The sequence below is a fragment of the Falco rusticolus genome, chromosome 5 (genome assembly GCF_015220075.1).
Source record: "Falco rusticolus isolate bFalRus1 chromosome 5, bFalRus1.pri, whole genome shotgun sequence".
In the NCBI taxonomy this organism is placed as follows: Eukaryota; Metazoa; Chordata; class Aves; order Falconiformes; family Falconidae; genus Falco; species Falco rusticolus.
The window spans coordinates 89,933,687-89,957,614 of record NC_051191.1 but is presented as its reverse complement, the minus strand read 5'-3'; the positions used below and the strand labels follow the sequence as shown (position 1 = coordinate 89,957,614).

The 23,928-nt window shown below is 47.0% G+C and overlaps 1 protein-coding gene across 2 annotated transcripts in view; it reads left to right on the top strand.

Annotated features, from left to right (window-relative positions):
• Positions 1 to 20,184, top strand: part of USF3 (upstream transcription factor family member 3) — a 36,056-nt gene extending 15,872 nt beyond the window's left edge. For both annotated transcript variants that reach the window (XM_037390433.1, XM_037390432.1), the window contains 5 exons: positions 460 to 524; positions 1,590 to 1,618; positions 3,950 to 4,032; positions 5,571 to 5,667; positions 6,794 to 20,184. In XM_037390433.1, the coding sequence (XP_037246330.1) occupies positions 478 to 524; positions 1,590 to 1,618; positions 3,950 to 4,032; positions 5,571 to 5,667; positions 6,794 to 13,263 (6,726 nt within the window). In that variant the 5' untranslated portion in view covers positions 460 to 477 and the 3' untranslated portion in view covers positions 13,264 to 20,184. The remainder of the gene's footprint in view (positions 1 to 459; positions 525 to 1,589; positions 1,619 to 3,949; positions 4,033 to 5,570; positions 5,668 to 6,793) is intronic.
• The last annotated feature ends 3,744 nt before the right edge of the window (positions 20,185 to 23,928 follow it).

Sequence of the window (23,928 nt, the reverse complement as noted above, 5' to 3'; positions counted from 1 at the left end):
CTAAATTTGTCTTTAACAATATGTCCTCATTGTAGCTTGTATTTTGCTTAGCATTTGTACTTTATTTAGAACTGGGAATTGAATGCATATTCAGTTAGGAAGGGCTGATGAGAGTTCAGCTGTACCTCCTCCCTTTCAAAAAACAGTCATGTACTCTAATTTTCCTTCTTGCTTTCTTAAAGTAGTGGGGATTATAATTGGTTTTATATTTAAAGTAATTGAGGAAATGGAAACCAGTTCATCATATACAGCAGGGGTTCACAAAGCACCCTGATAGGTAACATACTTAATTTTTAATTCTCACATGACCAGCTGCTCTACATCAAGGGGATGGACTTGTGTGTACATTGTAGTCTGGCCCTGTCCTTGTGGTCAAAAGCAAAATGATGTAACAAATGTCATGTGCTAAGAACTCGGAAGACTGCCGGAGTTGTTAATTCCTTCTACAATTTTCTTCAGGCTCTCTTCTCCGAAACCATGCCAGAGATGACAGAGAATGAGACACCTACTAAGAAGCAACATCGGTGAGTTTCTGGGAAAATGACTGTGTTGTACTTCTATGGTCTGTGGTCGTGTCGCAATTATGAAGTGTTTAGTTAAAGCTTCAGCAATAAGGGTATTGATGAGAAGTTCTGAGGGTTGACCAGGTTTGACCCAGAAGTTTGGGAACCTTTCTCTCTTCCCCTATCTATGCTGAATTATTTGTTGAAGACATGTCTGCCTGGGCCACCTGGACAACGGAGATTCTTTAGATTATTACACTGACTACTCCGATGTGTATAAAACTGACACGACCTCAGTTAGAGTGCAGCCTGAAAGTATTTGGCTCACTGTGTGTGTACACTACATCTGATTTATGTATATAGAGTACATATTCAGGATCTGTTGGCTTCCAGCAAAGCAATTTGAGGCATTACACAATGATTCTGACCTGGTTGCCACCAGTCCAGAAATGCCAGGTGAACATCTGAAAAAAAAGACAACCCTCACATGCTCAAATTATACCCAGACAGAATTTTAAGGCAGTAAAGAATAACTGCAGAGGAATGGTAATTTTGGTTTCCCACACAAAGGAAGCCTGTTTGATACCAGAAGGTATGATGTTTGAAGGTAACATGGCTAGAAAAATCGATTTGCATGGTAGTGTTTTCTCCTGTTTCATTGATCCAGTGAACACAAAAGCAACATTTCAAACAAATACTTAACTACCTTGTTGCTCAGAAATGGAATTTTTTTTTTTTTTAATATTTGGCCTTACTGAACACTGGGTAGCGTAATAGTTGTCGCTGAACAGAAACGTAAAAATCCGGCTTTGCCCTATAAATGTGTAACAATAATCAGATCAAGTATTACGCTGTGCCTTGTTATACTGAAATTAAGTCTGAACACAAATGAATTTTTGTTAGAAACTATTTAATACCAATATCTAAGACCAGTCTTTGTGAGTGTGACTTCTAGTGTGTTCTTGTTTACAGAGCAGAATATATTAGTTAGTATTTTTAGCTGTAATGGAAGTAATAAAAGAAATATTTGTATGCAGATGTTTTCCCTTCTATTTCACATCACTGTTCTCCCTTTATGTTTCACAGAAAGAAAAACCGGGAGACACACAATGCAGGTAGGAACATTATGCTTTGTTGTTTGGTCTGGAAATAAGCATAGGTGGTTTGGACTAGTAGAACATATTTTACATGGAGCAGGATCCCTGTAGGAGTTTACTACACTTAAAAAAACCCACCTTACCAAAGACATTTCTGTGTCCTTGCATAAAATATCTGTGCAGAAGAGCTTCTTGATTGTTTCTGGTTTGCCGCTTTTCACAGCACAAGGTTGCAGCATGCCCCAGTATGAAAGCAGGACCATGCCCCTGGCTTTCCAGTGCTAGTAAACTAAGAAGGAAACAATTTCAGTTGTGTTCAGTTCTAAAGAAAAATAAACACACAGGCATTCACACACAAATAACACCTACCTCTCTTAAAAGAGAGAACATATATCTGACCTGGGAGCTTTAGAGTTTCCCTGGATTAGAAATATTCCTGTAGCCTGTCCCTGAGGCACCCACCTGCATGTTGGCATCCCAGAAATTCTGTGTGAATACTGGATGTATGTTGCAGGAGTCACATCCCTCTGGCAGAGACTAGTCAGTGTCTAGCTCCAATGGTATCTTCTACAAGCAGCAGCAGAAAGACCGAGTGGGGAAAAGTATGACGGATTTTGGCCTGGTTTATCCTAAGAAATTTATTCCGGTTCTTCTTTTATTAAACAGCACTTATGTGTGGTCTTCACAAACTCAACTGAAAAACTGCTGAGTAGTTTCCGTGGGAAGGCTGTGGAATATAGTGCTTCTCAGGCTGTGCACGGGTTGTGGCCGGGTTCTTAAGGATTAGGAAATACCAGGAAATAGTCTTATTGAGTTTACTTTGCCGACCTCATTCTAATTCTCAGTTCCTGTTTTACTTGCTGATAGCTTTCCAGAGTCTCCATCTACTGGGCTGAACTCTGCAAGACGTGGGGACCAGCTCCCTCCGTCCCTGTAGCTTGCTTAGTCATTAATGCCTGGACAAGCTTGGGTAGAGTGTGGAAAATATTATCAAAACAATGGAATAGCACTTCACAACCACTGTGATATCTGTATGTATTAGTAAGATATATAAAAATTAAGTCCCAATGATCATGTGTTTTAATGTTTATACAGCTGCTCTGATTTATATGGTAATGTTCTTGCAGAAGAGACTTGGTCTTGCTGTATTTAGTGTATTTCTGCCTGTCCCTGTCAACGCCACCGGTCTGTCCTGAAATAAAAAAAATAATTTAGTAGTTTGAGAAACATAAATTGAAGTGACAGACTACTGAAATAAAACTGTTTAAATTAAATCAGTATATTCTTTATAAAGGAGTACAATAAAATAGTCACTAGTGTTTCTGTGTGCCACTAAAAGCTGCCCGGCTGCACAAACCACAAGGTTTGTTCAGCACAGTGAACGAGCCATACATTGGTTTGCACCTTGACAAAGCCATGACAGAACTTTTTTTTCAGGCTTTTTGCGAAAGAGGCATCTAATAGTTTTAGTTTGCATAGAACACCAAAACATTTTCAGTCAGAGAAACAGCTACATGAGAGTGAACTGTATTTAAAAGAAGCTGGGCTATGGTGGGTGGAAAATAGAGATTAATACTGTCTGAAAAAACTGTGCCCAGAGGTGTTTGCACTGCTAGACTTGTAGTGTACACCCTTTGTGCCAATGTGTAGGCCTTGTGAAGAGTTACAGTCCTCTAGTGAGGCCTGTAAATGAAGCATTTTCTGACCTCCTCCAAAACGTGTAATTCACTGGCAATACTGTTCGTTCAATACTCCCTTCACTCCCAGTCTCAATTAGAGCTTGAGGAACAGTTACACCTTAGAACATAAAAAGAGTAACTGGTAGTCCATATACCTAGAGCTTCAGCTATATTCATTGTTGGCTGCTCCATCAATATAGATTTAAAATGAAGATTGAAAACTGGTAAAATCTAAACTATTTCTATTTTGGTGCTAAACTAGACATTACTATTTGAGAGAGAGAGATTTCCTTCCCAAATCTGAAATGGATTCTTTCTGTAATCTTGGTTCATTTGCTTTCTGTATGCCTTGTGAAAAAGTGTGTCGTAAAACTCAGCTATGAAGCATTATCAAAACCTGAATTTTGAGTTGCAGTAACTCCTCTTTTCCACAGAGGGGTCTAGAGCATCCCCACCTTTTAAAGATACTGCTGCTTACATTACAGCTCTCAATTCCACCGAGTTCAGTAACAGGTTTACTGTAGAGGAATTTTTTTCTTCTCTCAAGTTACTAAGGGTTCCAATATGTCACAAAATAATGTATTTATGAGCCCTTACGTTGGTCCTAGTTGTGCTGCCGTTGTGCTGACTTGCCCAACCACATGACGCAGCACATATTGTTTTTGCTTAGTGGAGAGACATCGAAAGAAGAAGATTAATGCTGGGATAAACAGAATTGGAGAACTCATTCCCTGCTCTCCAGCGCTTAAGCAGGTGAGTGTCTGTTCAGAGTGCATACAAGTTTCTTGTAAAATGCTTGTGTGTTTCTGTCTGTAGAAGTATAAATGCTTATTTCACTATTTGTCTGAGACTGTCTGAATTTATACACTCTGAAATCTTAGTAGTCATTAGTATTTTAAAAAGTAATTGTAATAGAACTCGTTCTTGGAAGTGCAGGGCCACACGCATGTATTTACACAGATTTTTGAGCTTTTTATCCGAAAGCGTTGCCTGTGACTGCTGAAGGAATGAAATGCTACAAGCTGGACATGTAACTGACTTTCTCCTCAATTCATATGCACAGTACTTACGAGCAAGTGTAAGCTAGACTTAATTTGCCCACAGCGATTTGGTTAGCTTGCTGATGTCTGCCTGTGCGTTTGATTCACAGCTTTCCAAAGTTCTCATTAAGGGTGCCTGCACGTTAGTAACAACAGAAGGTAAAAATCCTCTCTTGGCTGCTGCCTGTCCTGTTGCGTTGAGCAGAGGGGTAGCTGATCACCTTTTCCTCCGTAGGAGGGGTGGTGGGCCAGGCAGAAGTAGGTTGGATATGGACAGTGGGTTGCTGATTATGTTGTGCGACTCCTGTTCGTCAAGTTGTTTTCTACTGATGCTGTTTAATGTGGTCTGTATGATGCCCGAGTGCTGAAAGCTATGTGTTAAGCAAGATCATTTTTCAGGTCATTCTTCAGTCCCCGTTTGCTGGTGATCACTTAATGTCCTAAGGTGTAAATAGAATTGCATGCATGCTTCTTTTTGTCTTCTTTCATATAATGGCATGAAAGCTATTCAGAAAGTGAGATAATAATAGTAAATTTAAGACATGTCCTTGTGAAAGATGAAGCAAGACAAATGGTTTGAAGTTGATGCACAGAAGCATCTTTTTCAAGACGGCAATCTACAGCAGAGACTGTTCCTACAGAACAGTAGAAGAAGAAATTAGAAGTGCACAAGAAGTTTCACAGGCAGAATAAGCATAGTTTCATAAAAGGAAGATGGTGAGGTGTTATGGCATATTTTCTTTTCCATACTCTCCAGTATATTACTTTCAAAATTATGCATACACCTCCCTGGATAATTGTTTCATGTTTGTTTCTTTTCTAATAAAATATTTACAAGGCAGTGTCCTGGAAATTTCATGTGATGTATAGGTTTATTAGTGAACATGAATTTTAGGCTGCTCAGCAAGAAATTATGCTTGCTGTTCAGGTTCTGTGGCCTTAGCAACTAGCTTCAGGCATTGGAAAATGTCAGCTCCAGCACTGAAAATGTTATTTTGTAAAAACTCATGATATTTTAGGGTCAATATCATTCATGAAACCTGTGATTCATCTTAAAAAACAATACAAAACAAAACCACACAAAAAAACTCCCCAAACCAAAAAAAATATCACCCAGCAATATTCAGGGAATCATTCAGGTTAACGTATTTTTAAAGTAAAGACCTTTTGGAGCAAGTGTAATCTCATTATTAATGGACCTACCAATGATAGACCTTTCTCCTAATTTTATGTATATGTTCTCTTTTAAAGAGCAAGAACATGATCCTGGATCAGGCCTTTAAGTATATAACAGAAATGAAAAGACAGAATGACGAACTTCTGTTAAATGGAGGGAACAATGAACAGGGTAAGTACAGATGCTGCTGAAGACTCTAGAATTTCTGTCACTCACTTCTACTGTGTGGTTTGTTAGAACTAATTAACAACAAAGCCTGGATCAACAGACTTGGGAATCCCAAGACATTATGCACATACAGGAAAAATACAGCTGCTTAGAATATCTTGGAACAGGAAGCCAACAGAATGCCCAAGTGTGTGTTCTTGCACATAGGTATAAGATAATGAAGCAATGGCTTTGTGACGTAAAATAATTACAGAGCTTTTAAGTGATGTGACATCGTCTGGTAGATTCTGTCCTGATTTATTCTACTGTAGTGACCAGCATAATTTCTGACAAACTTCAGTTGAATTTTTGTCATCAAAACCATAGTTTCCTTCATGCATAGAGCTTTTTTTTTATTCCTTTCAAATGCTGCAAAAGTGCCTATTTTATAAAAATACAATGTATTGTATAAAAATCTTCTTAAATAGATGTGTAAAAATAGAAAGCTCTCAAAGCTAATGTTGCGGTTTGCGATTTTCATTTCTACCCATAAAATGGAATTCTAAATAGTTTGGTTTTTATCTTGTTGTTGTAATTGGGTTTGGAAACCCTAGGTGATTTTCTTAGTTAGATGAGCCATCTCCAAGTGTGTTGCTGGTTTTTGTGGTTTTACATAAGTGCTTTGTATTTAATTTTGCATATCATGTTTAGAGGTAATGAAACTTAATTGTCCTGGAAAGCCATGAGATTATCAATTAAATAAAAACAGTTTTAGCCTTTGCAAAGGCACAGGGAAATGAGAAAAAAAAATCAATATGCTTGTCTTTCTTTCAGTAATTAAACAATTTGATTAGTGTTCAGTTTCATCTGAGTTAGTCCTGATATTTTTTCTAACTCAGTAATTTGACATATCCTGCTATTGGTGATGGAATAGTCTGTGAAGTTCATTCACCTTCCCACTCAGTAGAGGGGCTTATCAGGATTTACGTTTTGTGAACACATTCATGTTACATGAACTGTTTGAAGAGAGCATATGTCATTAACAATTTATTTCAATACTACATAGTATTTACTCTCCAAATCATGTGGTAACGTTACCTAGTATTTGCTGCGGTGCTGATGTAATGGAGTGCTCTCCACTGTTTTCTAGCTGAAGAAATAAAAAAACTCCGGAAACAGTTGGATGAACTGCAAAAGGAAAACGGGAGATACATCGAACTACTGAAAGCAAATGATATTTGCCTGTATGATGACCCTACAATCCACTGGAAGGGAAATCTCAAAAACGCGAAGGTCTCTGTTGTTATTCCCGGTGACCAGGTTCAAAAGAACATCATTGTCTATTCAAACGGGAGTCAACCCAATGGAAATAACCAGGGAGCATCTGTCCAGGGAATAACGTTCAATGTTGGTCATAATTTACAAAAGCAAACAGCCAATGTTGTGCCAGTCCAGAGAACTTGCAACATAGTGACTCCTGTGACAATTTCTGGTATTTACCCCACAGAAAACAAGCCATGGTCACAAACTACTCTTTCTCCACTGGCCTCCGCTCAGACAGCTGCAGCAGGGAACGTCCTTGAGCTTTCCACTGCAGAGAATGAGCGAGGTGTGCTCGCCGCTGCTACTGCCAGCTTGCAGAGCGCATCTCAGTCCGGAACAGAACAGGAACTACAGTGTTCGTCAAGTAATGCACCACAGAATGATCAGAATCTCCCCAAAAGTAAAAATGAGGAGGAGGGCCCTAAACTAACAAAGAAGACGCTCCTGCAGGCCATCAGCCTTCCTTCCAGTGCCTCCATGGAAGCCTCCCAAGTTCAACAGGTGAATACAACTTGCTCAAATACACAGAGTTCTAGGAGTGACCTTGAGGAAAGCTGTGTCATTTCGACCACGGACACAGCTTGCGTGCCATCTGTGAGACTGTCTACTGCAGACAGCTTTTCCTCTGTAAATGCCCTCAAAAGTACAGACTTAGTAAGTAGCGCTGGAATGCCTGTGACTTCTGCAGCAGAGGGAACAAAGGCTGCGATGGCAATAAGCACTCTGCCTGCCAGTCCCCTGGAGAACTGCTGGGCTTTTTCAGGCTCTTCAGGTGTTGGCACTTCAGACTTGAAAAACATGAGTAGCCTTACGCGGATGCCTTCAGCTGGAAACACACAGACCACATGGACAACTTTGCAGCTGGCGGGAAATACCGTTCAGCCACTCAGCCAAACGCCATCCAGTATAATGACTGCTCTGTTAAACGAGCCAGTTAATGGTGCCGGCACCGTATCTTCTGCTCACAGCAGGCCTTTGACTACGAGTATTAGTCTGAATACTTCTCTGCCTGGGGATGGCCAGGCAGCTGAACAGATTGTAGTTACCTTGCCCTCGTGCCCACCCTTACCTATGCAGCCATTAATCAGCCAGCCGCAGGTGAAAACTCAGCCTGCAGGAAATATCCTTCCATTGAATTCAGCTATGCAGGTGATTCAGATGGCTCAGCCAGTCGCGTCAGCTGTTACAGGAGCACCAGCTAACCAGAACGTCATCATCCTCCAGCCTCCAAACCCCGCTCCATGCCCTCCAATTGTGAGAGCGGAAGTTCCCAGCCAAAACGTTAGTCAGCAAATTGTAATTATACAAGCTGCTAATCAGAATCCTCTGCCCCTCCTCTCTGCTCAGCCTTCTGCTTCTGTAAGAGTTCCTGTGAACGGGCCGACTGCAATCGCAAACTCCAGCAGCTCCGTACAAAATGCCTCTCTCCAGCAGACTTTCGGAGGGAAACACCTTGTCCATATATTACCCAGACCGTCTTCTTTGCCATCTTCTAGCTCTACACAAACGTTTTCAGTTACCATGTCCAGTCAACAGCATCCTCAAACCATCTCACTGAACGGGCAGCTTTTTGCATTGCAGCCTGTGATGTCTTCATCCGGAGCTTCAAATCAAGCCCCTATGCAAATTATTCAACCCACCACCAGCGAAGATCCAAATACCAATGTTGCCCTCAATACGTTCGGTGCTTTAGCTAACCTCAATCAAAGCATATCGCAAATGGCTGGGCAGAGCTGCTTACACTTGTCTCTCAGCCACCCTACCAATCCCACAACTGTCAGTAACCAGATTGCCACGGTTAACTGCATGTCATTACCAGCTTCGGTGGCATCCTCAGTACCTGCAGAGGTTTCGGTATTAACTAGCGCATCTAATTCAATAAACACTTCTCCCCAAAAAGCGGCTGCTGGTTTGCCATCCAGTGCAAAATCCAAAAGGACAAACAAAAAGCCAAATACAAAGAAGCACCAGGCAGTCAACAGTAAAGTATCCTGCCCAGCAGTTCCTTGCAAAGATGCAGGGAAGGTGGACTGTGCTCCTGTGGAAACAGCGGCAAAGCCTTCAAATGGTGAGGGGCTGCTTGAAAACTCTCCAGCAGTGTCGCAAGCTTTAACGGCGTCGCAGGCAAGCGGTGTGGCAGCATCAAGCGGTGTCAGCATCTCTGACTGTCGTCCCAAAGAGACCGTGAGCTCTGAACAGGCGGTGAAAACCTGCTCTGCCCCTGAGCCGAGCTCAGCAGAGGCACCTTCTTCCTCGCCCCTGGAGTCTGCCGTGTCAGAGCAGCTGCCGCTCGTCCCGCCGACTTCCAAAGATGCTGCTCCTGGCCAGCAGGCCCGTGGACCTCAGAACCGCCTGCCAACCAGCTCTGCCTTGTCAGAGTCTCCCAAACCCTGTGAACCCCCTGGCACCTTAACGTCCTCTCGTACTGAAGCACATGTGACACATTCTCAGGTTGCTGGGACATCAGCAGCGCAGAGCAGCACAGCAGATCCAGGTTCCAAGGCAGGAACGATTTCAGAGTCCTGCAGCGTTGTGCAGGATTCCTCAGTGGTAATGCAAGATGCAGACTTGTTGGAAGGACAGGGACTAACCAAAATGCTGTCTGATCTCACGAAAGAAAGAACAGCTGTGGAAAAAACCTCTTCATTTACTGTTCAGGGGGAGCATTCTAATTTTCCCATGGAAAACTCTAAATCATCAGAATCAAATGTTGATTTGCCTGAGAAGCAGGAACTCTTGCTAATGAACACAGAAGGTGATGCTCTCTCGCAGCATCACTCCTGCATTTCTGATCAGGAAGTAGTCAGTGCTTCCCTTATCACTAGTAGGCAGGCAGACTCCCCGATGTCAACTAGCTCTGGCAGCAGTCGAGGCTTCTCAGTTGCATCTATGTTGCCAGATACCACCAGAGAAGATGTTACGAGCAGCACCTCAACCAGTACATGTAACAGCTGCACATTTTCAGAACAGACTGACATTGTAGCTCTTGCTGCAAGAGCTATTTTTGACCAGGAAAGCCTTGAGAAAGGTGGAGGAGGAATTCAGGTTAACATGAGGGATGCCATCTCTAAGTCAACTGAGGTTGCACCTTTGGAGAGAGAGCAACAGCCTTTTAAACCTCAACCAGTGAAAGAAAATAGTGCAGGGCCGTTGGAAGTGGCACCAAACAAATTCAGTGCTCCAGATACAGTACAGGCACATGTCGATAGACCGGTTGAAAAGCCAAGCTGCTCTGTAGGAGGTGTGGAAACATCAAACGCTTCTTCTCAGATTTCCGCTTCCCAGTCACCAAGCATAACCAGCTTAAGCGTGAATAATCTAATACACCAGAGTCGCATTGTCCATCCCCTTGTGAGTTGCTCCAGTTTATCCCAGCCTTCAGAGCCAGCGAGCGTCCCTGCAACTGTGAGCCTCTCCCTTCCGTCCAGCACATACCTCAACCAGTCTCCTGGACCTGCTATGATGAGTGACTATGCCCAGGAACAACTGAACGCAATCAGGGCAAGCACCATGCAGGCTCCCCAGCTGCAGGACTCGCACTTAAAGCAGCAAAATCATGAAGGTCGCAAAGACTCAGCCAAGCGGGCTGTTCAAGATGACCTTCTCCTCTCTACGGCAAAGAGGCAAAAGCAGTGCCAGACGACGCCCATAAGGCTCGAGGGGATGGCGCTGATGAACCGAACACCCGAGAGTATCGCTGATCAAACGCAGATGCTAGTCAGCCAGATTCCTCCTAATTCATCCAATTCGGTGGCATCGGTGAGCAATCAAGGGCACACCGATGGCCTCAATAGGTTATTCCCACCCAACAGCAACTTTGTAACACCAGCTTTAAGGCAAACTGAAGTTCAGTGCGGTTCTCAGCCGTCCATTTCGGAGCAGCAAGGCCCGGCAGGGCAGCACTTGCAGCCGATTCAACATGTTCCTGCTCAAGGCATATCTCACCTTCACAGCAATCATCCATACTTAAAGCAGCAGCAGGCTGGTCAGTTAAGAGAAAGGCATCACTTGTATCAGCTGCAGCACCACGTCACTCACGGGGAAAACTCGGTCCACTCTCAACCCCACAGTGTCCACCAACAGCGAACGATACAGCAGGAGGTGCAGATGCAAAAGAAACGCAATCTCATCCAGGGAACAACAGCCACACAACTTTCCCTCCAGCAAAAACACCATGGAAGTGATCAAACGCGGCAGAAAGGTGGTCAGCCTCATCCTCACCACCAGCAAATGCAGCAGCAGATGCAGCAGCACTTTGGAGCTTCCCAGCCTGAAAAGAACTGTGAAAATCCTGCAACAAGCAGAAACCATCACAACCATCCTCAGAGTCATATAAATCAGGATATTATGCATCAACAGCAACAAGATGTTAGCAGCAGACAGCAAGGGTCAGCTTCTGAACACGTGTCAGGGCACAATCAGATGCAAAGACTTATGACCTCCAGAGGCTTAGAGCAGCAAATGGTGTCCCAGGCAAGCATCGTAACCAGGCCATCCGATATGACGTGCACCCCTCATAGGCAGGAGAGGAACCGAGTTTCCAGCTACTCTGCTGAGGCTCTCATTGGGAAGACGCCCTCTAATTCAGAACAGAGAATAGGAATAGCTCTTCAAGGCCCTAGGGTTTCGGACCAGCTTGAAATGAGAAGCTATCTCGATGTTTCTAGAAATAAAGGGTTGGTGATTCATAATATGCAGGGCCGCTTATCTGTCGACCATACAGTTGGCTCAGACGTGCAGCGGCTTTCTGATTGTCAAACGTTTAAGCCAGCTGGACCCAATCAGCAACCGACAGGCAATTTTGATGTACAGGCCTCAAGAAACAGCGAAATCGGTAATTCTGTGTCATCCCTCAGGGGCATGCAGTCGCAAGCATTTCGCATTGGTCAAAATACTGGGCCCTCCATAGAGAGACAGAAGAGATTGCCCTACCAACCGGTGCAGGGTATTCCGACAGGAAACACCCTGCCATCGAGGGAAAATGAAAACACGTGCCACCAAAGCTTTATGCAGAGTTTACTTGCCCCTCACCTTGGAGATCAAGTTAGTGGAAGCCAAAGATCGATCCCAGAACATCAAAGGAACACGCAGTGTGGCGCCTCCTCCACGATCGAGTACAGCTGTCCCCCAGCGCGCGAAAGCGTCCACATCCGAAGAGATGGCGATGGCCAGAGTAGGGAGAGCTGTGACATGTCTATCGGTGCAATTAACACAAGGAACAGTTCTTTGACTATTCCTTTTTCGAGTTCTTCTTCCTCGGGAGATATTCAGGGTCGCAATACAAGCCCAAACATCTCTGTGCAGAAGTCCAATCCCATGAGGATGACAGACAGTCACGGAACTAAGAGCCACATGAATACGCCAGTTTCTAGCAACATGCATGGAGTTGTGAGGCCAACTCACCCTCACCCTGCAGTTTCTCACGGAAATGGCGAGCAAGGGCAACCTTCTGTTCGTCAGCCAAATTCTTCAGTTACTCAGCGGTCAAGGCATCCTCTGCAAGATAATGGAGGTTCTAAAATACGTCAGCCCGAAAGGAATCGATCCGGAAATCAAAGACACGGAAATGTCTTCGACCCTAGCCTTCCCCACCTTCCCCTGTCCACCAGCAGCAGTATGATCCTTGGGCGCCAGCAGTCTGCGATAGAAAAAAGAGGAAGCATTGTCCGATTTATGTCTGATGGCCCTCAAGTGTCTAATGATAACGCGGCCCCTGACCAACACACTCTCTCTCAGAATTTTGGATTCCCTTTTATTCCGGAGGGTGGCATGAATCCACCGATAAATGCCAACGCCTCTTTCATCCCACCAGTCACTCAGCCTAGTGCCACTCGAACACCAGCTCTGATCCCAGTCGATCCTCAGAACACGCTGCCATCCTTCTACCCACCTTACTCTCCTGCCCACCCTACCCTTTCCAATGACATTTCCATCCCTTACTTTCCCAATCAAATGTTTCCTAACCCAAGCACGGAGAAGCCGAGTAGCGGAAGTTTAAACAATCGATTTGGATCCATTTTGTCTCCTCCCAGGCCTGTTGGTTTTGCTCAGCCCAGTTTTCCTTTGCTTCCCGATATGCCGCCAATGCACATGACCAACACGTCGCACTTATCCAATTTTAACTTAACGTCTTTGTTTCCAGAAATAGCCACGGCTCTTCCTCCAGATGGTTCAGCAATGTCACCGCTGCTTTCCATTGCAAACACATCTGCTTCAGATTCCTCCAAGCAGTCCTCCAACCGCCCTGCCCACAATATAAGCCATATTCTAGGTCACGACTGCAGCTCAGCTGTATGAAAAGGAATGGACTGACTTCTGGTCTGATGCATTGTTTATATATTTAAGAAAAAGAAAGTGGATCTTACTGGCATCTCTGAAGAGACCATTCATAGCATCACTGTTTATTTGCCTAAATGTATGTATATGGGTACTTCTCGTATTTATATACACACTGTATTTCCATCCACCTTACTAACTCTAAAGCACCAGTGCCTATAGCAATGCTTACTTACTAGTAAACAGTAAGGATGCAACATTGAGAGCTGTGCAAATATTGGTTGTTGATTTTCCAACAATCAGGTTTGATGTGCGATTGTTCCAGGGTAAGGGCCACCCTCAGTAATTCGTGGATGTAAAGAAAGGAGTGAGAGTATCCGTATGGGAGACAGGAAACAAATGCTACAGGTTTCGGTTGTTTCTGATGCGTTTACCTGAAACTACAGACGAACTTGAAGTGGCTTGGGTTTCTCTTTTTCCTTTGTAAAATATCTTCAGGAGTCTCAGTGCAAGTCAAGTCTGTGTTAATGCAGCGCTAATTGATAAAGGCGTTTGTTGTGCTGCTTTTGTCTTTTGGAAGCTTGTCACGTGCACTTGACTTAAGGCTGACTTTACCTGGCAAAAATTACTATGTGTTTCCGTGGTCAGCAATTAAAAATGCTGGTTTAGAAAATTCAGATTTCTTTAGCCCATGACTTTCTGTTTCGAAGACTTTTGTTTGGATGTGTTTTAACAACGGCTTCGGTTACTGCTGAACTTGGGCAACGTTTTAATGTAGCTTACAACTCCTGGTGTAGTCAGCAGAGACAACAGTTGTATTTGTTGCCATTTCATTGTTTGTATGCTGCAAGTTACCTCAGGGTGGGTTTTGTACCTTGTTTAGCACCTTCTTAATGTCTTTTTTTTTTTTTTTCTTCTTTTTTTTTTTTCCTTTTCCCCTTTCCTTTTCTTTGGCCCATGCTCAAGCACCAGCTTTCTGGTTTCTGTGAGTGACAGCCCTTTGTTGTACCAGACAGCACACGGGAGGAGGACTGAGCCTGTGGCATCCTGCAAAAAATGAGCAGGGATCCCTGGGGCCACAGTTTTTACTTAACGTTGCTGACGGGATCGAGCCTGAGTTAATAATCCGTATAATGTCAGTATTCTGCACTTGAACGCACCTTTTGTCTAAACCGGTATGATTGTGGCTGAAGGAGGAACGTGAATGTGTCAGGACGGAAACGCTGCGCGCCAGGAAGACGTTGCGATTTGAAGCCCCAGGAGGAAGGGAGATGCGTTTGTATGTGCGTGAGAGATGGAGTGAATGTGCGCGCGCTGGCCAATCTCCAGTACTTTCACAGATTTCTCTCCTGTTTCTTTTAAAGGGAAGAACTGGGTAAGTTTTATTTATTTATTAGCTCCACGGCATGCTTTTTCTTCAAACAAGGCAGAAATACTTGTCTTGTATTTTTATGTACTTGGAAATACCGTTCTGGTTTTGATTCTTCAAGTAACGTAGTAACTTCAGGTTTCTTTGTACGCAATTCTCGCTCTCCCGGACAGGGAGCAACAAAAACCGCGCCAGGGCTCTTCTCAGGGCAGCGTAAGCGCGACACACCTGTGTGTTGCCCGCCAGCACGTTGTCTTGTTGCTCCTGGGACCTGCCACAGGTTCTTCCCCAGTGCCGCTCCTAGTCAGGGATTGGGGAAGAGCAGACTCCCTAGGATTTTTTTAGGTCGGTTTGTTTGTTTGTTTTTCTTTGAAAGGCAGAAGGGAAGATATTCCTTCATCTCCAAGAAGGACCCACAAAGAGGGACCTGAAACATCTTTCCATAGCTTGACTGCCCAGGCCTCATTTTTGCTAAGTCCTTATACGCTGATTCAGGAAAGTAAAGAGGCTTTAGCATAAAAAACAACTGGGCTGTGCCCGTGGTCTGTCCTGACAATGTCTGCTCTTGTAACCTGGGGTCTGATGTTTTCCCTGCAAAGTCAAATGGTTCTGATTCAAATGGGGAATCACTTTTTAATTCAGATGGAGCTGACCTTAGGACACTAAATCTAAGGGGTGCGTCCGTTCTCTGTGTTTCTTAAAAATTATAGATAGAATATTAATTTCACTTCGCAGCAAGGCAGCTTGTCCGAGTTTGACTGTGAAACGGGCTGCAAAGCGCGGTTACCGACCGAAGGGCAGCACCGGGCCCGTGCCGAGCAGGAGTGTTAGAACGATGACCGATCGGTCCTCGGCTTTGGACTGACTAGCGAACTGCAGGTCTGGGTGTTACCTGGTGAGACTCGTGATCAGATTCATTTCCCTGACACAGTAGATCCCTCAGGTGGTGAAATGAGTTCCGTAACGAGGAGTGGCTCCGTAGGTTCTGGATGATAAAGATGAGTATCGAAGGAGCAGCTATGCTATGCATTACGTACGCGTTTGGACCTCAAGGAGGGAAGCGAAACAGCCATTCTTGCTCTCTTTAAATGCAGTTGTGTGCACAATGGTGTATTTGGCTTTCAAGATGAAGTAGTGAAAAATTAAGCTCTGGCTTCCAGGACTTTATATAATCCTGCTCTTCATCCCAGACATTCATGTAGTCCCGCATGGGTTTCGTCTGCTGGGAAAACTACGTTACTTCATCATGTCTCTGAAAACTGGGGTGAGCTTATAAATCCACACGGACCAGTTGCAACGGTTGAATGTTGCGTGAAAGTCCATGGGGACAGGTGGGATTCACCCTGGAGTGCTGAAGGAGCTAGTGGGGTCATGGCAGGAACCCTCTCGATCGCCCACCAAAGGGCTTGGGAGCCTGGGGAGGTCCCTGCTGAGGCCAGCCGATGTTATTCCCATCTACAAACAGGGCGTGAGGGAAGAACCCAGGGAACCACAGACCTGCCGGTATCACCTCAGTTCCTGGAAAAATGATGGAGACGGTTATAAAGGGTGCTACTGAAAGGCCATTTAAAGAATAGTGCAATCACTGGGCACGGTCAGCATGGGTTCGCAAAGGGAAAGTCCCGCTTAACTGATTTGATGTCCTTCTACAAGGTCACCTGCCCAGCGGGTCAGGGGAAGGTGGTGGATGTAGGTTTTTTGGATTTTGGTGAGGCTTTTGATACTGTCCCTCACAGCATCCTTCTGGACAAGTTGTCCGGCTGTGGGATAGCGGGTTCACGATGGCTGGGTGAAGAGCTGCCTGAAGGGCAAAGCTCAGAGTGTGACAGTGAATGGGGCTACGTCTGGCTGGCGCCTGGTGGCCAGCGGTGCCCCTCAGGGCTCAGTGCTACGGCCGGTTCTGGTCAGTGTGTTTATCAGTGATCTGGGGGCAGGAGCTGACCGCACCAGTTTGCTGATGGTACCGAACTGGGAGGTGCTGTTGACTCTCCTGAGGGACAAGAGGCCTTGCAGAGGGATCTGGGTAGATTGGAGCCTTGGGCTGTGGCCGATGGGATGAAATCCAGCAAGTCCCAGTGGCGGATTCTGCACTTGGGATGGAGCAGCACCGGGCACAAGTGTGAACTGGGAGGGGAGTGGCTGCAGAGCAGCCCTGCAGCAGGGGCTCCGGGGTGCTGGTGGGCAGCAGGCTCAGGATCGGTCAGCAGTGTGCCCTGGCAGCCACGGGCAACCCGCACCCGGGGGTGCATCACACGCAGCATCACCGGCCGGGCAAGGGAGCCGGTCACCCCGCTGTGCCCAGCCTCGGCGCGGCCTCGCCCTGAGCGCCGGGGGCAGGTCTGGGCCCCGCCGTTTCAGAAGGACGGGAAGGTCCTCGAAGGTGCCCAGAGGAGGGACCAAAGCTGGTGAAAGGGCCGCAGGGCTCGTGTCCTGTGAGGAGCGGCTGGGGACTTGGGGCCTGTCTGGTTTGGAGCGAAGGGGGCTGAGGGGCGACCCCATGGCGCTCTGCAGCTCCCTGGGGAGGGGAGGTGGAGAGGGAGGTGCTGAGCTCTTCTCCCTGGGGTCCAGCGACGGGACACGCGGGAGCGGTTCAGAGCTGAGACTGGACACGAGGAAGCCTTTCGTCACCCAGAGGTGGCCAGGCGCTGGGACAGGCTTCCGAGAGAGGTGGTGGCTGCCCCGAGCCTGGCGGGGGGTGAGGCCTTTGGTCAGAGCCCTTACCACCACCTGCAGCGTGTGGTCAGCCCTGCAGTGGCCAGGCCGTGGGGCTGGGTGGCCGCTGAGGTCCCTCCCAGCTGGAACAGGCCATTCTATTCTATGTATTTATTCCTTCATATTGATTTTGCTATTAATTTCACTGGCGGTGTATTGAGGTTAAATGTGATCCTGAGTATTCACAATTGAGTGTCAGCTGTGACATTTTTGTGCATTTTTTGGGGGGTTTTATTTATTTTATTATTATTATTATTATTTTCTGAAGAGGCAGTTACTGTGTCAGTAACTTCCCTGTGCCCCTTTTCTGTTTACAAAGGTGACCAAAACCAGCGACCTTGCTGGTGCAGGTAATCACAGCACGGGCGTTTTAGCGATACAAAGACTATTGCGATTTTGCAGGAACTGCACAGTTTTGCAACATGTGGCTCAAAAAGTAATTCCCATGTGACCCTCCATCTTCTCGGGAGGATTGTACCCTGCGTTGTGACAGGGCATGGCGATTCCTGCGTAATCACCATGCCACTTTGTCATCCTTCTCGGGACTTTTTCTGAAACCTGCTGAGAACAGGCTGGAGAAATAGCATTTCATGGCCCTCCTTGAATGTGGCAATTTCTGTTGAAGGTCAACCACATACTGGTGTGAGTCTTTTTACGCACCATAAGTGATGCTAAATGATCCTGTGGCGTTGGTGTGGGATCGGGAAGACTGCCATGGAAAGAAAGGTAGGCAGACCTATCTGCGAGAGCTTCGTATAAATGTGTTTGTCCAATTTCTATTTACACTGCTGACTGGCTTTTAAACCAATTTAATTATAGAAAAATTGGCTCTGTTGTGCCGTCTTTTGGTCTAATTGACTGTCCAAGATGGTCTTTGAATGCTGAATCTGGCCAGGTCCCTGATTTAAGAGCACCCTGTGGGTTTGCCACCGATTTCAGCTTCTCCCGTGTTCGTACTCCTATGCCTTTAGGAAGAACAGTGGCTGGACTGGGTATTTCACATCAGAAGAGAGGAGATTAGATGTTAAGGAATTTTTGTTAGTTTTTAATTATGAAATGGTTTAGGTTTTCCTCTTCACTGTAAAGGAATCACCCCTGCTGTTCCACGCAGCTTCCCGCGTTCGGTTCGGTAGGTGAGTTCGTGCCGCTGCCAGGTGGGTGTTCCAGCCGGCGCAGCATCTTTACTGTTGAATGGAAACTGTTGTGCTTTTCTTTCTTTTTTCTTTTATTTTTCCCCTGCCACTGAAGCTGGTTTGTGTGGGTGCCGGGTTGGTAAGAGGTAAGGACGGCTCGCCTTACTTGGTCTGTGCTTTTGAGGGAGGGAGGAAGTTTGCAAAAGGAGCTTCTGTAAGTTTTGCAGATCAAGTGATTCTGGTTTACTTGGTAACAATTTGACAAGGAAATACCTTTTCTTCAGCAAACATCTATGACATGAACAATTTATCTCTTTCTCCTAGGAATTACCTGGCAATTAACAGCTCCTTTGTTTCTCAAGATGCATTTGGAAAAGGTTTTTGGTTTTAGTTGCAATTTGTTAGCCTGAGTGTGGCATTTTCTCTCTGTACTACCTTGCTGAAGGTTACTTACACTAAGTGGGGGTTTGGTTTGGCTTTAAAGAAAGGAAAAATACCCAGTTCTGCTTAATTTAGCAAAACAAGCAGGAGAAGGGAGAGGTTCAGCGCTGCCTCCAGGGTGGGACGGCCACGCTGACGAGCCTTGTGGAGCTGTGGCTTCCAGCTCGGCCTGAAGGGCTTCAACAAACAGCAAATGGTGCAGGGCTGGTGCGTACGGCAGCGTAGGCCTTGGCGAATCCCTTAAGAAGCCTGGGAGGGTAAGAGCAGAGTCAGACTAAGTTGAAAGCAGGCAATAAAATAGGAATGTATTAACATTTATATACCTTCTCATGGAGGGGAAGGACCTCTTCTAAGAACAACTAAGGAAACAGAGAACTGAAGCGGGTGGCTGAGCCTCACTGGAATGTGTTTTCTAGCTCCTGCTCCCAGCTGCAGTCACTACGCGGCTGCCCAGGCAGAAGAGCACCTCTCTGAAAAAAAATAAACGTGCTGTGCTAGTACAGAGCCTCCTGAGTTTTGCACAGATTTCCTACTGCACTTTAAAGCTGCATTGCTGCTGCGGTGGTTGGTGACTGCAGTGCTGTTGCAGGAGCTAAATCACCGGGCAGGGCACTGCGGAGGGCATTGCTGGGGAACAGGCAGCATTTTGTTGTTTCTTATCTCCTGTTGTCTTTTCACCTTCTTCAGAGGTGCTTGGGCGGTCCTGGCTCAAGGCCTTGGTCACAAATCGACACGTTTCTGGATGACTCGAGTGTAGTCAGCCGCGCTACGAGCTGTGGTCTTTTGCTATTCCCCAAGTAAGTTTCTCGCTCATCACCTTAGTAATGATCTCACTTTGACTGGAAAGGCAAGAGTGGCATTGCCTCTGTTACACCCAGTCGGTCAGATCTGTGTTTGCTGATGACAGTGCTGTAAGGAGCTCCGTTCTTTACCCCCCCCCCAACCTCCGCTACCTGCTACTGCTGCTCCCTCCTCCCGCTGCCGCTGGCCCGCAGGCAGCAGCTGCGCGGGCGGGCGGGCCAGTGCAGACGTGGGTTTGCACATGAGGGTGTTTTCAATGTCCTGCTGCCTCTGCAATCCCGAGAGCAAATCTAAACCCTCAGAGCACCAACACTTTATTCCCGCTGGTTACACTCAGAGCAAGTTATTCTACAAACCAGTGAAAGACTCAGCAGAGGGTTTTGGTCACGACGATACAAAACCGCCTTCTCTCTGCAAGCAAGCCCTGCTTAGTTACACGGAAGCCGTTTATTATTTTGCTGATACCAGGTGTTACGAGATAAATTTTTAAAAAAATCACACCATTTCTTTCTGCCTCACCAAAAGTATTTTTACAAGTAGGTTTCCAAGTTTGCAATATGCGTGGCTGTTTCAGCCATCACAAATGTGAAACCACTGAGCTCACAGTGGGTTGCCCCGCTCTGCCAGCTCACTGTGAGAAGGGAAGCAAATAGGGATTTTGCCACAGGAGATTAATCAAAGATGCTGTTGCCCTCCCCAATGTAAATTATTTATATTCAGTACAGAGTTTTCTGCTGTGCTTCTGTTTTATACAGCTGTAAATTACTTGGATAAAGCCCCAGTGGAAAGTCCTTACTATTTTGTAATGGAGAACAGGAACTCTGCAGTAGAAATCTAAAATGAATGAACAGGAACATCATCTTCCAATTGTAAATAAGATCTTGTTCTGTTTATTTTGACATCTTTTTACAAATGTGTTGCATTCAGGTGTAAATATCCCAAACCATGATCTTGTTCAGAGTTCTGAGATTTCTATTGTTTAATGTAATACTTTGTTTAATAGTTGTAATAATTATTTGTATAGATACAAACATGATAGTATTTTATTAAAAAAAAAGAAAAATGCTCTTTGAATACTCTATTCTTTGAGTACTGCTGCTTTCCCCCAAACCTGAAAATTCTGACGAGACAGGGAAGATGACATTATAGAAGACCTGAAAGTTCTCATGGACACGGAAGATGACTTTATGGAAGATTATTTTCTTAAAATTAAATTCTAGTATTGACAGGTGAGCTCCTATTTTGTTACTTCAACGACTCTAGGCTTAACGAGGAGGCTGCGTTCAGAACTTCAAGAGGACGCGCGCAGGACTGAGGACAGTCCCCGAGCAGTCACAGTCCCTGCTCGCAGAGGGCCGGTAGCCGCACTGAGCACTGCCCAGGAGCAACAGCTACTTGAGCATCGGTGTGGTGCCAGTGCGCTGTGCAAAGGCGCTGTTCCCTGCTGGAGCGACCTGCTCTTCCCTGTTAGGGGGGGAAACGGGACACGAGGCGTCCAAACACCTTCCGAGGGTGGTCCGATGCCCTCGCCGCCGGCTAACTGCAGCAGGTGACGGAGCAGGGCTGTGCCACGGTCCCGCTCAGGGTGACGGCTGGGTGCCCTCGGCCCGCTGGGCTCGTACCCACGCCTGGTGCCGCCACACACACGTGTGCACGCGGGAACCACGTACACAAGCACTAGGGAAACTGCCTCGAAGTGTTTCCTCCCGGGCTGGAGCACAGCGGCGGGCAGCAACCCCTGCCTCAAACACACCCCGTTAACGACACGGATGAACTCCTCCCTCCCTGGGGCTGTCGGGGTTCACTTTTTTCCCCTCCCCCAAAGACCCTTTGGCTCGGCATAGGTGCTGCTGTTTTAGTAGGCACAAACATCTACCTTTAGCTGTGCACGAATTAACGTTTACTCCCCGAACTGTGTGAACTGTGCCTTCGCATCTCAAAAGGCAGCGTGCTGCCCCGGCCTTGGCTGCTCTTGCCACCACCCCAGAGGGTCGGGTGGTAGTTGTAGCGCTGCCAGCTCACATGATCCTAACGGCTTTCCTAAACTGCGAGGGGTGGTAGTGTTATTGTTATTATCATTATTACACAGAAGCCGTTTCTGTCACCCTCGAGTTGTACCGAGTAGAGCAACAACTTTACCTGCGTTTTCAGAGGAAGCAGGGAGCGCGTGGCTGCATCCCCCTCTGCTCCATGGCTTGGGTCAAGGCAGCTGTGGGGGAGGGGAGGGACCCTCGGGTGCCCAAGAGGGAGGAGGAGCGGCAGAGGGGACAGGCAGGTCACTTTGCGGCGGGGGGGCGCAGAGCAGAACCCGCGCAGCAGCAGCACTCAGGCTGCACCACCCTGACCCATCGCTTGACCCATCTACAGCGCTGCGCTGGCTTTTCCTTGGGAAAACGATTCAGAGCCCTGGGAGAGGAGCTGCAGAACACACAACAGAAAAATTACACAAGGAAGGGTTAGCAGCTCTTAGATAAACAGCAAAGAGATCTCGCGACTGGGCAAACAGGCCCGAGCACTTCATGGCCAGCTGCAGCAAGCTTCGGGCAGGTGCTCCGGGGCAGGTGCAGCTTCTACTGGGGCAGCCACCACTTCCAGCCAGGCCAGCTCCAGCTTCCTGCTTCCTTCCAGCTCCTGCTTCCTTCCTTCCAGCTCCTCAGCCCCTGCATCCCACCCTTAAACTCACCGAGGGGGGATTTACCAGACAAGTTAACTGTTCGCTTCCCCTTCAAGAGTTGTTACAGCAGTTTACGCGGCACAGAGGGGGGTGGGTATGTGAGGGGGGAAGCAGGGACCCCACCTCCTGCAGCTCTGCTTTTCTCCCTGCACTCCTCTGTCTAACACCGTCTCCCTCGGTGAACAGAGACAGGTGGAACACCACCACAGGGACACCTGCAAGTCAGGAAACGCGGGTGCCCCCTCCCCCGGGAGCTGTTCTTCCTCCCCCGAGCCGAGGACAAGCCACATTTCGGGTGCAGGGGCTGCATAGCCAGGCCGGACAGGGACAGCTGGGAGACACGGAGCTGCCCATGTGCCCAGCCGGACACCCCAGCTGCTGGAGGCATCCCTGCAGCCCCCTGCCCGGCAGCCCCCTGCCCGGCAGCCGCTACATGGGAGAACTGGAGCACAGGCAGAACCAGCAGGCAGGGCAAAGGTAAGAGGAAATTTTTTAAATTGGCGCATGAAGCTGGAGGCACAGTAGCAGCAGGGAGATGATTCCAGCCCTGCCTCCCATCTCTTTGGCTGGAGGTGCCTTTCCTTGTTCTTAATTCTCTCATGTTTTTCTGCTTGCCACCCTTCTCCAAGCTCCCCCTCTCTCACTGCTACCACCTCGCCCTCCGCACACTGTGCTCAGCTCAGCGAGCCCATATGTTGCTCTTCTGCCTCCCACATCGAGCCTTCCAACTGCTGTTCAACGTTAGTTTTTCCCTCGCATTCCTATTTAGAGAAGATAACCAGCTTCCTAGCTAAAAACAAGTACAGGAACAAGGTCTGAAACTACAGACTACGAAAGACACAGGGAGAAAGAATATCTTTTATGAAAATGCGTGTCCAAAACTGGACAAGTTTTAGGGCACACAAGCCCTTCTTCAGCCTGGCACAGAAGCAATACTGCTACTGGCCCAACACCTTGTCCTGTGCCTTTGACTTCTACACACCACAAAATACACCAAGAGCAGAACATAACTTGTGCAAGAGGAAAAGCTGCTCATCTTTCTCCACACCTCAACACAAGGTGAGGGCTGCCCTGCAAGGCAGGAGCCTGTCCTGCACCTGACCAAGCAGGGGTGCAAAGGCAGCACCATGAGCAGAGAGGACTTAGGTGAGACTCGCCAAACCGCAGGATCCACCACTGGATCCTCCAGGTCTCACTGCTCCCCAGATACCTGCTTGTACACCAGTCCCGATCGTCTGCCAGGATCTGCAGGTTTTTGAACGAGTGTCCCTCTTCTCCCTATATCCTCTGGCCCGAGGGGACGCAGGGAGGCAGTACTTGCTAATTCTAGTAAGAAACCACGCTGGAGTCTCTGGCCAGACTTGCCCACTTCATACAAGAATATTCGGTGGGCTCCGTGGTGCGCGCGCAGCACCAGCACCAGAGAACCAGCGCGGTTAGAAGCTGCCAGGCTAAGGGAGCTCCTGCGGGAGGCAGGTGCTCTGCCTGGTGAGCCGCGGGCAGGGGCAGGGCAGTGTCGCCACTTCAGGCCCTTGACCGACCCCAGCACAGCTCCC